The following is a 14,335-nucleotide window of genomic DNA, read 5'->3' on the forward strand; positions in this document are numbered from 1 at the left end:
CTAAAATGAAGTCGGTTTATAGTAGAGAAATGAACATCAAATGCTCTGGCAACAGCTCTGGTTGGACATACCTGCCATCAGCATGCCAATTGCACACTCCCTCCAAACTTGAGACATATGTGTCATTGTGTTGTGTGACAAAACTACACATTTTAGAGTGGCCTTTTATTGTCCCCTAGCACAAGGTGCACCTGTGTAATGATTATGCCGTTTACTCAGATGCTTGATATGCCGCACCTGTCAATTGGCAATGGAGAAATGCTCACTAACAGGGATGTAAACAAACGTGTGCACAAAATGTTTGTGTTTTTTTGTGTGTGTGTGGAACATTTCTGGGATCTTTTATTTCAGCTCATGAAACACGGGACCAACAGTGTATGAATGAGGGAACAACAGGCACGGGCTTTCATATTCATTGCTCGTTGTTTATTGCGAACTAGCTAACAGGGTTGGACGTGGCTCACTAAATCACAAAGCCAGGTAATAGTACTGCCATCTGCTGGACAATTTTGAGATAACATGAAATAGCATTGTGACATATAAAATGGTTAATGTTAGCAGGAACTTCGCTTTTTGCCGGTTCCTTACAGTACTGTCAACGACATTATGATTACTGATTTGTAAACATATAATAAAGAGAAACATGGCACAGAAAACAACTTTCTCCAAACGCGGAACTAAATGTACTTGGTATAATATATATATACTGTATATATATATATAACTAAATGTACAATAATATTATATATATATATAACTAAATGTCCTTGGTATAATATATATATATAACTAAATGTACAATAATATAATATATATTTATATAACTAAATGTACAATAATATATATATATATATATCACTAAATGTACAATAATATTATATATATATATAACTAAATGTCCTTGGTATAATATATATATATAACTAAATGTACAATAATATAATATATATTTATATAACTAAATGTACAATAATATAATATATATATATATAACTAAATGTACAATAATATAATATATATTTATATAACTAAATGTACAATAATATAATATATATTTATATAACTAAATGTACAATAATATAATATATATATATATAACTAAATGTACAATAATATAATATATATTTATATAACTAAATGTACAATAATATAATATATATATATATAACTAAATGTCCTTGGTATAATCTATATATATATAACTAAATGTACAATAATATAATATATATATATATATATAACTAAATGTACAATAATATAATATATATATATATATATAACTAAATGTACAATAATATAATATATATATATATATATAACTAAATGTACAATAATATAATATATATATATATATATAACTAAATGTCCTTGGTATAATATATATATACAACTAAATGTACAATAATATAATATATATATATATCACTAAATGTACAACAATATAATATATATATATATATATATATATATATATATATATATATATATATAACTAAATGTACAATAATATAATATAGATATATATATATAACTAAATGTCCTTGGTATAATCTATTTATATAACTAAATGTACAATAATATAATATATATATATATCACTAAATGTACAACAATATAATATATATATATATATATATATATATATATATATATATATATATAACTAAATGTACAATAATATAATATAGATATATATATATAACTAAATGTCCTTGGTATAATATATATATATATATATATATATATATATATATATATATATATAACTAAATGTACAATAATATAATATATATATATATATATATAACTAAATGTCCTTGGTATAATATATATATTTATATATATATATATATAACTAAATGTACAATAATATAATATATATATATATATATATATAACTAAATGGCCTTGGTATAATATATATATATATATATATAACTAAATGTACAATAATATTATATATATATATATATATATATATATATATATATATATATATATATATATAACTAAATGTCCTTGGTATAATATATATATATATATATATAACTAAATGTACAATAATATAATATATATATATATATAACTAAATGTCCTTGGTATAATATATATATATATATATATATATATATATATATATATATATAACTAAATGTACAATAATATAATATATATTTATATAACTAAATGTACAATAATATAATATATATATATATAACTAAATGTACAATAATATAATATATATTTATATAACTAAATGTACAATAATATAATATATATATATATATAACTAAATGTACAATAATATAATATATATTTATATAACTAAATGTACAATAATATAATATATATTTATATAACTAAATGTACAATAATATAATATATATTTATATAACTAAATGTACAATAATATAATATATATATATATAACTAAATGTCCTTGGTATAATCTATATATATATAACTAAATGTACAATAATATAATATATATATATATATATAACTAAATGTACTTGGTAAATTGGTAAATGTCCTTGGTATAATATATATATATATAACTAAATGTACAATAATATTCTATATATAATCTAGCGGTCAAACAGGGAAATGCTCCAATCGTTTTTCCTCCATTGTTTATTCCCCCTGTAGGGGACTTTAGAAACTCATACAATAATGGCTGTGTTTTGTGTAGGCTCACCCTGGTGTGATGTATTGAAAACCGTGTAAATCTCTCTAAGACAAGGACACTTTTATCAATATATTTTCCTGTATTTTTATGCTAATTAGCTACTAATGTGGCTATCATAAAGAACTACAAATGCCATGATGATCTGGAAGATACTGCCAAATCGAGGCAAAGGTAAAAACAAATCTCTGGGTCACAGGGGGCTGCTGAGGGGAGGACCGCTCACAATAATGGCTGGAATGGAGTGAATGGAATCAAACATTACTATAAAACCCATCCTCCCCAATTAAAGTTCCACCAGCTGCCTGTGCTCTGGATTATCTATGTAATTGTAACGGATGTGAAATGGCTAGCTAGTCAGCGGTGGAGCGCGCTAATAGTGTTTCAATCGGTGACTTCACTCGCTCTGAGACCTTGAAGTAGTGGTTCCCCCTTTGCTCTGCAAGGGCTGCGTTTTTTTGTGGAGCGATGGGTAACGACGCTTCGTGGTTGTCAGTTGTTGATGTGTGCAGAGGGTCCCTGGTTCGAGCCCGGGTATCGGCGAGGGGACGGACTAAAGTTATACTGTTACATAATGTTAGCTAAATGTAATGTAATAATGTAGTAATTAATAAAATGGCAAAATTTCTTTAAATGGACAATTCTGCGAACTGTCTATTGCGAGTTTTAAATTGATACAATACCTGTTAGCAAAGATGTCAGCTAGAGATGAGGTGCAGGAGCATGCTGGGATTTGTAGTTTTGCATGATGTCTACGCTGATGCTAATTGGCATTTTTTTCGAATCTGAGTGTAAATATATCCAAATGTATTGATAAAAGTCACCTTGTCAGAGATGGATGGTTATCGAAATGTCACTCCAGGGTAAGACAAAACACAGCGTTTCTAATATTGTACAATCAAGGTGTGCAAATTTCTTACAGATTTACCCAGAATGACTTACAGCTCTAATTGCTGCCACAAGTTGTTTCTAACATTGACTCAGGGGTGTGAATACTTATGAAAATCAAACATTTCTGTATTTAATTTTCAATAACTTTGCTAAAATTTCTAAAAAAATATGTTTTCACTTTGTCATTATAATAGCTATACTAATGATCTGTTGTCCAGAGGGTAACGGCAAACAGATCGATGTCTTCCTGCAGTAGAGTAAGCATACTGCTGACTCAAGAGATGCTAATCAGTCCATCTCTCAAGTATCTCAAAAATCCAGGTTGCCTTAGTGGTTAGATCGTTGGACCAGTAACTGAAAGGTTGCTAGATCGAATCCCCGAGCTGACAATGTAAAAATCTGTTGTTCTGCCCCTGAACGAGGCAGTTAACTTACTTTTCCTAGGCCGTCATTGTAAGTAAGAATTTGTTCTTAAACTGGCTTGCAACAGTCTAGCTAGCTAACTGTTAAATATAAAAAATAATACAGATAGCTACAAGTCAAGTAGTAGATGTAGCGATATTGATGTTACACAGGAAACGGAAACCCTGTTATTACTTAGTTTATTAATGTGCTGGTTGACAACCTAGTAAAGTTTGCTTAACTATATATCTCTGACTGTCGTGACCACAACACCAAGCACATTGAAACAGTACACCACCCACTCTTCAGACACAAATATTATCAAGAACGCTAGCTTCACCATATACGTTAGCTAGCTAGTTAAGTTAGCAAGCTAGTTAAGTTAGCAAGCTAGTTAAGTTAGCTAGCTAGTTAAGTTAGCTAGCTAGTTAAGTTAGCTAGCTAGACTGTTGGTTTATGAAAGCTAAACTCGTTTTTATGAATTTCTCATGCATTTAAATGACCAGACAAATATACGGCGTCTAGCCATGCTAATGCTGCTAACTAGCTAACCATGAGTTAGTTAGCAAGACGGACTCGGGAGAGGTGAAGGTTGAGAGCCATGCGTCCTCCGAAACACAACCCAACCAAGCCAAGCCGCACTGCTTCTTGACACAAAGCACACCCGGAAGCATCAATGTATCGGAGGAAACACTGTACACCTGGCTACAGTGTCAGCATGCACTGCTCCCGGCCCGCCACAGGAGTCGCTAGTGCGCGATGAGACAAGGACATCCCTGCCGGCCAAACCCTACCTAACCCGGACGACGCTGGTCCAATTGTGCGCTGCCCCATGGGCCTCCCAGGCGCGGCCGGCTGCGACAGAGCCTTGGCTTGAACCCAGAATCTCTAGTGGCACAGCTAGCACTGCAATGCAGCGCCTTAGACCACTGTGCCACTCAGGAGGCCCCAGAATTGTAAATTTCAACAAATGTACCAATTTTGCCAATTTAATAATTACTAAATGTAGCGGTACATTAAGTAGTTAATGCAGAGATTCTTACCTTCACCTCGATTCAGCAGTCACAGATCATCATGACCCTGGTGAGTGTTAATGCAGAGATTCTTACCTCCACCTCGATTCAGCAGTCACAGATCATCATGACCCTGGTGAGTGTTAATGCAGAGATTCTTACCACCTCGATTCAGCAGTCACAGATCATCATGAACCTGGTGAGTGTTGATGCAGAGATTCTTACCTTCACCTCGATTCGGCAGTCACAAATCATCATGACCCTTGTGAGTGTTAATGCAGAGATTCTTACCTTCACCTCGATTCGGCAGTCACAGATCATCATGACCCTGGTGAGTGTTAATGCAGAGATTCTTACCTCCACCTCGATTCGGCAGTCACAGATCATCATGACCCTGGTGAGTGTTAATGCAGAGATTCTTACCTTCACCTCGATTCAGCAGTCACAGATCATCATGACCCTGGTGAGTGTTAATGCAGAGATTCTTACCTTCACCTCGATTTGGCAGTCACAGATCATCATGACCCTGGTGAGCGTTATGAAGCTTGAGGCATTTGTAGTTCTACATGATAGCCACATTAGCAGCTAATTAGCATTTCATGTTAAAAATAATGTTTTGAGCGGGGAATATAAGTAAATATATTGACAAAAGTCACCTTGTCCGAGAGAAATTTACACAATCATCAAAACGTCACGCCAGGGTAAACCTATAAGAAATATGAAGTGTTTCTTATATCCCCTATGGGAAAAATGAATGGTAGAAAAACAATTGGAACCATTTCCGTATTTGACCGCTAGGTTTTATGGGTATTATGGGGCATACTGTGGTACCCGTACCGCGGTCACATACTAGTCGGATTAGGAAACTCGCTAATTCGTTGAACGAGAAATGTGACTAACTACAACCGTTTACCAAGTCGAAAATGTCCCAGTTTCCTAGTTCCGACTTGTACTTATTAAACGCGGCATCTACAGAGCTCGCCAGCTTGTAATCCTTAAACCCAGAAATGAGTTACCTCTGGTTCGTTCAGCCATCCTTATGGGGGAAATTAATGGAGAAAATATCAGATAACTTCAGTCAGTTGACATGACCTTTATGAATTATGAGGCCTTTATGTGATTTATGTGTTTATATGTTGTTGTTTTTAATTACAAAAATGCTTCAAAATTCACAAAAAGTTAAATTAGCTGAAGAGTATCTCAAAATGACAAAATGTTTAAGATATCCTAAACCTGTGTTTACCCCAGACTTTGTTTTCAGCATTTAACTCAAAAACCCTACAAAAACTCCATTCATTTTCCCATAGGCTTTGTCCTTGGAGCCATGGCAGAGTTAGTGCACTAAACTATGAGGTAGTGCACTAAGCTATAATTTAGGGCCTGCTATAGGGCTGGAGGGAGACTCCTAGCACATCTCTCTTCCACCGAGCCTCTCCACAGGGGTGAGTTGTGGGGTAGGGTATTTTCCCTGGGGGAATCACAGGGGGCCTTGGTAAAGTCTTGAAAGTCAAACAGCTCACAATAATGCAGTTTAATGTTTGTCTCGTGTTCTTCTTCTTTCTCGTGGGTTTTTGTTCCACGTTACTTTTTTTGCATACTAGCTACTACTGATATTGTTGGAACGAGTGTAAACAGTATAACGTTAGACCGTCCCCTCGCCCATACCCGGGCGCGAACCAGGGACCCTCTGCACACATCAACAACAGTTACTCCACAAAAGTCGCGGCCCTTGCAGAGAAAAGGGGAACAACTACTTCAAGGTCTCAGAGCAAGTGACGTCACCGATTGAAACGCTATTTAGCGCGCATCACCGCTAACTAAGCTAGCTGTTTCACATCGGTTACAAGAGCATGCAAGAAAGGCAGTTCACTGTACTTGTGCACGTGACAGTAAAACTTGAAAGTCCAGTCCCAATGTCCATCCCCAAAAAAACGTATATTCTGCTTGTTTTCATTGGCTGAATATCAGCTGTTCTGTAAACATATTCTATTCATATTCTTCATACTTTTTATAATTATTCAAGACCTATCCAAATATTCATAAAGCGATGATGTATTGTAGATGAGAATATTGACCTATAAATATATATATTTTTTTTTTAAGAAAAAAGAAAACAGTGTGCAGAATGATAACTCACATAGCCAATCAAACATCAATGCACGGTAACCAGTAGTCCCGCCTTCTAAGAAATAAACCAATGGAAAAGAAGAATGTGGTGTACAGTAGACCCGGTTCGATGTTCCTACTTTAGGGCAGCCTCGGATATCTCAATACCGCCATCCTGTTGTTGTAAAATCGGCATTTTTTTTATGTTCGAACAAGACGTACCTTTCCAAAAACCTGGAACGACAAGATAATACTTAAGATCACGACGTAGCAAGTATAGGAATACGACTTTAATTGCGAAATATTTGGGGTCATTTTCCGGAGCCTGGATGCTTTCATAGCTGACATTTCATTCGGGATTTAGACCGAAAATATTTTATTATCTTTGAGCATTTTACATACAACCACCAAACCTTTAATTCCTGCAGGAATAGGTTTACGAAGAAACATTGTAGCCTACAACGTCTAAACGGTAAGTCGTTTCTAGAGATGCAAAAAAATCCGATATAACAGGTGCTTCTGTATGTTTTACATCTCCTGTAGATCATCTTTAAAATTGTAGATAGATTGTAGCTTCCATCAAAGTAATTGTCTGCATCATTTCCAATCCTCCATATATTTTTCAAAACATGACACATTCATACATACGTACACACATATACATGTAAAATACACATTTCTATATATATATATATGTATATATCACACACATCTTTTTAAAATATATTTTCCTTTATTTTCCACAAACGCTACCGGCCCTTTCCTAATTGGAGTAAACTAATGAACAACAATACTTAGCTTTCTACTTCCAGCTTATACATACAATATACGTTTTACGGACACAATCTATTTTACATTAGTTATATTTTGTTTTGTTTTTACTCCCATCCTTCAGCTACCCTCAACCCCTCCTCCCATCTATTTTCAAATCAAATCAAACTTTGTGTCACAACACACCCCGAATACAACAGGTGTAGGTAGACCTGACTGTGAAATGCTTACTTACAAGCCCTTAACCATGCTTTTCGACCTGTCCCCAAATTGTCATTGGTTCAGTTTGTTTTGATATTTTAACCTGCGTGCGGTGATCGCGTTTGATGTAGGGGGTGAAAATAAATGTATACACGATGGCGCAGGCGCGCAGCCGGTTTGGGTTCCGTGTTAGGTTGGAGTCATTAAAACACATTTTTCAAGCACTCCACAAATTTCTTGTTAACAAACTATAGTTTTGGTAAGTTGGTTAGGACATCTACTTTGTGCATGACACAGGTCATTTTTCCAACAATTGTTTACAGACAGGTTATTTCCCTTATAATTCACTGTATCACAATTCCAGTGGGTCAGAAGTTTACATACACTAAGTTGACTGTGGCTTTAAACAGCTTGGAAAATTCCAGAAAATAATGTCATGGATTTAGAAGCTTCTGATAGGCTAATTGACATCATTTGAGTCAATTGGAGGTGTACCTGTGGGTGTATTTCAAGAACTACCTTCAAACTCTGTGCCTCTTTGCTTGACATCATGGGAAAATCAAAAGAAATCAGCCAAGACCTCAGGAAAAAAATTGTAGACCTCCACAAGTCTGGTTCATCCTTGAGAGCAATTTCCAAATGCCTGAAGGTCCCACGTTCATCTGTACAAACAATAGTACGCAAGTATAAACACCATGGGACCACGCAGCCGTCATACCACTCAGGAAGGAGACCCGTTCTGTCTCCTAGAGATGAACGTACTTTGGTGCGAAAAGTGCAATTCAATCCCAGAACAACAGCAAAGGACCTTGTGAAGATGCTTGAGGAAACAGGTACAAAAGTATCTATATCCACAGTAAAACGAGTCCTATATCGACATAACCTGAAAGGCCACTCAGCAAGGAAGATGCCACTGCTCCAAAACCGCCATAAAAAAAAGCCAGACTACGGTTTGCAACTGCACATGGTGACAAAGATCGTACTTTTTGGAGAAATATCCTCTGGTCTGATGAAACAAAAATGTAACTTTTTGGCCATAATGACCAAAAAATGTCATGTTTGGAGGAAAAAGGGGGAGGCTTGCAAGCCGATGAACACCATCCCAACCGTGAAGCATGGGTGTGGCAGCATCATGTTGTGGGGGTGCTTTGCTGCAGGAGGGACTGGTATATAAAATAGATGGCATCATGAGGTAGGAAAATTGTGTGGATATATTGAAGCAACATCTCAAGACATCAGTCAGGAAGTTAAAGCTTAGTCGCAAATGGGTTTTCCAAATGGACAATGACCCCAAGCATACTTCCAAAGTTGTGGCAAAATGGCTTAAGGACAACAAAGTCAAGGTATTGGAGTGGCCATCACAAAGCCCTGACCTCAATCCCATAGAAAATTTGTGGGCAGACCTGAAAAAGTGTGTGCGAACAAGGAGGCCTACAAACCTGACTCAGTTACACCAGCTCTGTCAGGAGGAATGGGCCAAAATTCACCCAACGTATTGTGGGAAGCTTGTGGCAGGTTACCCGAAACATTTGACCCAAGTTAAACAATTTAAAGGCAATGCTACCAAATACAAATTGAGTGTATGTAAACTTCTGACCCACTGGGGATGTAATGAAAGAAATAAAAGCTGAAATAAATAATTCTCTCTCCTATTATTCTGACATTTCACATTCTTAAAATAAAGTGCAGGGAATTTTAACCAGGATTAAATGTCAGGAATTGTGAAAAACTGAGTTTAAATGTATTTGGCTAAGGTGTATGTAAATTCTGACTTGAACTGTATATACAGGGGGTACCGGTACCGAGTTAATGTGCGGGGGTACAGGTCAGTCGAGGTCATTTGTACATGTAGGTAGGAGTAAAGTGACTATGCATAGATAATAAACAGAGAGTAGCAGCAGTGTAAAAACAAAGGGGGGGGGTAGAAGCTGTTAAGCAGCCTTTTGGACCTAGATTTGGCGCTCCAGTACCGCTTGTTGTGTGGTATAAGAGAGTCTTGGTCAATTTTTTGGGCCTTCCTCTGACACCGCCTAGTAAATAGGTTGTGGAAGGAAGGAAGCTTGGCCCCAGTGATATACTGGGCCGTACACACTACCCTCTCCAGCGATATTTTAGAGATTATTTCATTTTCAAATAACCAAAAGTGAGAGGTTGTAATGTGAATAAAGGGGAAAAAGCCGTTCTTGAACATGGAATGAGACATTTTTACGAATCTGCTAGAGAACCAGTTCGGATTTAAGTATAACTTTTGTGTGACTGATTAATTTAGTGAGAGGTCTAATGCTTTAATATTTAATCATTTCTGCCCTCTGGATTCATATTCATTATATAAATACGCCCCTTTAATTTAGTCTGTCTTGCCGTTCAAAATAAAATGTAATATTATTTGCTCATATAATAAAAAAAAACAGGTCGCTAGGCAAGACCATAAGACAATAGGTAAACTGGGAAATGACTAAAGAGTTAATCAGGGTAAACTGGGATATGACTAAAGAATTAATCAGGGTAAACTGGGATATGACTAAAGAGTTAATCAGGGTAAACTGGGAAATGACTAAAGAGTTAATCAGGGTAAACTGGGATATGACTAAAGAGTTAATCAGGGTAAACTGGGATCTGACTAAAGAGTTAATCAGGGTAAACTGGGAAAGGACTAAAGAGTTAATCAGGGTAAACTGGGATCTGACTAAAGAGTTAATCAGGGTAAACTGGGAAAGGACTAAAGAGTTAATCAGGGTAAACTGGGAAAGGACTAAAGAGTTAATCAGGGTAAACTGGGAAATGACTAAAGAGTTAATCAGGGTAAACTGGGAAAGGACTAAAGAGTTAATCAGGGTAAACTGGGAAAGGACTAAAGAGTTAATCAGGGTAAACTGGGAAAGGACTAAAGAGTTAATCAGGGTAAACTGGGAAATGACTAAAGAGTTAATCAGGGTAAACTGGGAGAGGACTAAAGAGTTAATCAGGGTACACTGGGAAATGACTAAAGAGTTAATCAGGGTAAACTGGGAAAGGACTAAAGAGTTAATCAGGGTAAACTGGGAAAGGACTAAAGAGTTAATCAGGGTAAACTGGGAAATGACTAAAGAGTTAATCAGGGTAAACTGGGAAAGGACTAAAGAGTTAATCAGGGTAAACTGGGATCTGACTAAAGAATTAATCAGGGTAAACTGGGAGAGGACTAAAGAGTTAATCAGGGTAAACTGGGATACGACTAAAGAGTTAATCAGGGTAAACTGGGAAATGACTAAAGAGTTAATCAGGGTAAACTGGGAAATGACTAAAGAGTTAATCAGGGTAAACTGGGATATGACTAAAGAGTTAATCAGGGTAAACTGGGATATGACTTTAGAAAAAGTGTCTAGATTATTATTATTGTTATTATTATTATTGTTATATTATTATTAATATTATTATTATTATTGTTATTATTAATATTAATATTATTATTGTTATTATTATTAATATTATTATTAGTATTATTACTATCATTATTATTATTACTATTATTATTATTATTATTTATTTTATTATTATTATTATTATTTATTTTATTATTTATTATTATTATTATTACTATTGTTATTTTTATTTGTTTTTATTATTTATTATTATTATCATTATTATTATTATTACTAGTTTATAAAACATGAATCAATCAATGCACAATGACACCTTTGTTTTTAAGACCTGGATTTCTAACCCCTTGATATTATTGATGGATGTGATTGTAATAGATCACATTTCGATGGCCATAATAAATAGTTATGCCGATAGTGGACAACCTTGTTTTACGCCTCTTGACAGTTTAATACTTTCGTAAAAGTAGCCTTTATTTACTATTTTACACAAAGGGTTACTATACATAACTACAACCAATTTTATAAGAGATTCTCCAAAATTGAAATATTCCAGGCATTTATATATATATATATAGGCATTACCATGTGCTGAGTGCCTAAGCTAGACCAGGCACTGGTCGTACTTTACAAAAGCCTTTTCAAAGTATGCTATGAAAACCAGGCCTGGTTTCCCAGATTTTTCATAGTGTTCCATTGTTTCCAGTAGTTGTCTTATATTATCTCCATTGTATCGCCCATGTAAAAACACTTGTCTGATTTGGATGAATAATATCCAACAATACCTTTTTAATTCTGTGCGCTATTTCATTTTTTAATTTTATTTCACCTTTATTTAACCAGGTAGGCTAGTTGAGAACACCTTTATTTAACCAGGTAGACCAGTTGAGATCAAGTTCTCATTTACAACTGCGACCTGGCCAAGATAAAGCAAAGCAGTTCGACACACAACAACACAGAGTTACACATGGGATAAACAAACATACAGTCACAATAGAAAAATCGATGTACATGCATTTTGCTAGAATGCCTGGTCTAGCTTCAGTACTCAGCACATGGTAATGCCTGGTCTAGCTTCAGCACTCAGCACATGGTAATGCCTGGTCTAGCTTCAGTACTCAGCACATGGTAATGCCTGGTCTAGCTTCAGCACTCAGCACATGGTAATGCCTGGTCTAGCTTCAGCACTCAGCACATGGTAATGCCTGGTCTAGCTTCAGCACTCAGCACATGGTAATGCCTGGTCTAGCTTCAGCACTCAGCACATGGTAATGCCTGGTCTAGCTTCAGCACTCAGCACATGGTAATGCCTGGTCTAGCTTCAGCACTCAGCACATGGTAATGCCTGGTCTAGCTTAGGCACTCAGCACATGGTAATGCCTGGTCTAGCTTAGGCACTCAGCACATGGTAATGCCTGGTCTAGCTTCAGCACTCAGCACATGGTAATGCCTGGTCTAGCTTCAGCACTCAGCACATGGTAATGCCTGTTCTAGCTTCAGCACTCAGCACATGGTAATGCCTGGTCTAGCTTCAGCACTCAGCACATGGTAAGTCCTGGTCCAGTGTCAGTACTCAGCACCTGGTCAGCACTATGGCATTATGTTGCATTAAAATACCGTATTCAGCATATACACTTTATTGGCTTGAATGGATGGTTGCCATGGTTGCCAAAGCCATGTGTAGGAAGTATTACAAAAATGGACAGTGTGTTTAAGCAACTGTCAATGCAACAAAAAAAAAGCATCGCAGCGTGGACCTTTTCTTTCTTTGTATTTAGTTGCTATGACAATCTGAAGATAGGCAAGCTCTGGTCCAGGGCACCTTGACCCAGATCTAGCCTACAGATAACCTATCATAAGGGGAATGGAACATGGAATTTTGCACTGTCTGAACTAATTGCATGGTAGAATGTTTGAACAGGAAACTTACCAGTCTGCCTCAGCTTATTGGAGCAGCCAGGGGTCTTCAACCTCAGTCCTGGAGAGCTTGAGGTGCATGTTTACCAGTCTGCCTCAGCTTATTGGAGCAGCCAGGGGTCTTCAACCTCAGTCCTGGAGAGCTTGAGGTGCATGTTTGCCAGTCTGCCTCAGCTTATTGGAGCAGCCAGGGGTCTTCAACCTCAGTCCTGGAGAGCTTGAGGTGCATGTTTACCAGTCTGCCTCAGCTTATTGGAGCAGCCAGGGGTCTTCAACCTCAGTCCTGGAGAGCTTGAGGTGCATGTTTATGTTCCACCTTGGGCACCGACACACCTGCTTCAAATAATTAACTAGTTATGATCCTAGATCTGGACCTTTTGTTGTTTTGATCAGCTACGGATGATTTAGGTCTAATGGTGTAACTAACATGTTCTGTCCATCTTCCCTTTTCTCATCTAGGCACCAGTTCTAGAACCAGAACCAGTTCCAGAACCAATTCTAGAACCAGAACCAGTTCCAGAACCAGTTTCAGAGATACATCTCTTCAATTTGGATCAGTAAACATGTGGGTAGTATACTCAAAAATAACATTGAAGAGTTTATTTTCAAACCCTATTTTTCACATTTAAAAAAATAAAAAAACATTTTTTTTTTGCTTATGGGTACCTTCGTGTGTGTAACATATTACTGTTCTCAGATTCTTTTATTCATAGATTTTAGTTGTGTTTGAAAATGTTTTTGTTGTTGTTGTTGTGCAAAACGCTATATATCCATTGTTTAGCTGGAATGAAATGTCTGTATACTTTATATTTGACTGTGTTTGTCTCAGCTAGCTATCTTCAGATGAATACACTGTGATATGTGTTTGTCTCAGCTAGCTATCTTCAGATGAATACACTGTGATATGTGTTTGTCTCAGCTAGCTATCTTCAGATGAATACACTGTGATATGTGTTTGTCTCAGCTAGCTATCTTCAGATGAATACACT

At 35.9% G+C, this 14,335-nt stretch overlaps 1 protein-coding gene across 1 annotated transcript in view; it reads left to right on the forward strand.

Annotated features, from left to right (window-relative positions):
• Positions 1–7,199: 7,199 nt before the first annotated feature.
• The window catches only part of LOC110525164 (uncharacterized), a 30,497-nt gene continuing 23,361 nt past the window's right edge, over positions 7,200–14,335 (forward strand). The window contains exons 1-2 of the mRNA XM_036979227.2: positions 7,200–7,570; positions 13,806–13,911. Coding sequence (XP_036835122.1) covers positions 13,910–13,911 — 2 coding nt within the window. The 5' untranslated portion in view covers positions 7,200–7,570; positions 13,806–13,909. The remainder of the gene's footprint in view (positions 7,571–13,805; positions 13,912–14,335) is intronic.

This window comes from Oncorhynchus mykiss, chromosome 6, assembly GCF_057628025.1.
Source record: "Oncorhynchus mykiss isolate SJ-2025 chromosome 6, ASM5762802v1, whole genome shotgun sequence".
In the NCBI taxonomy this organism is placed as follows: domain Eukaryota; kingdom Metazoa; phylum Chordata; class Actinopteri; order Salmoniformes; family Salmonidae; genus Oncorhynchus; species Oncorhynchus mykiss.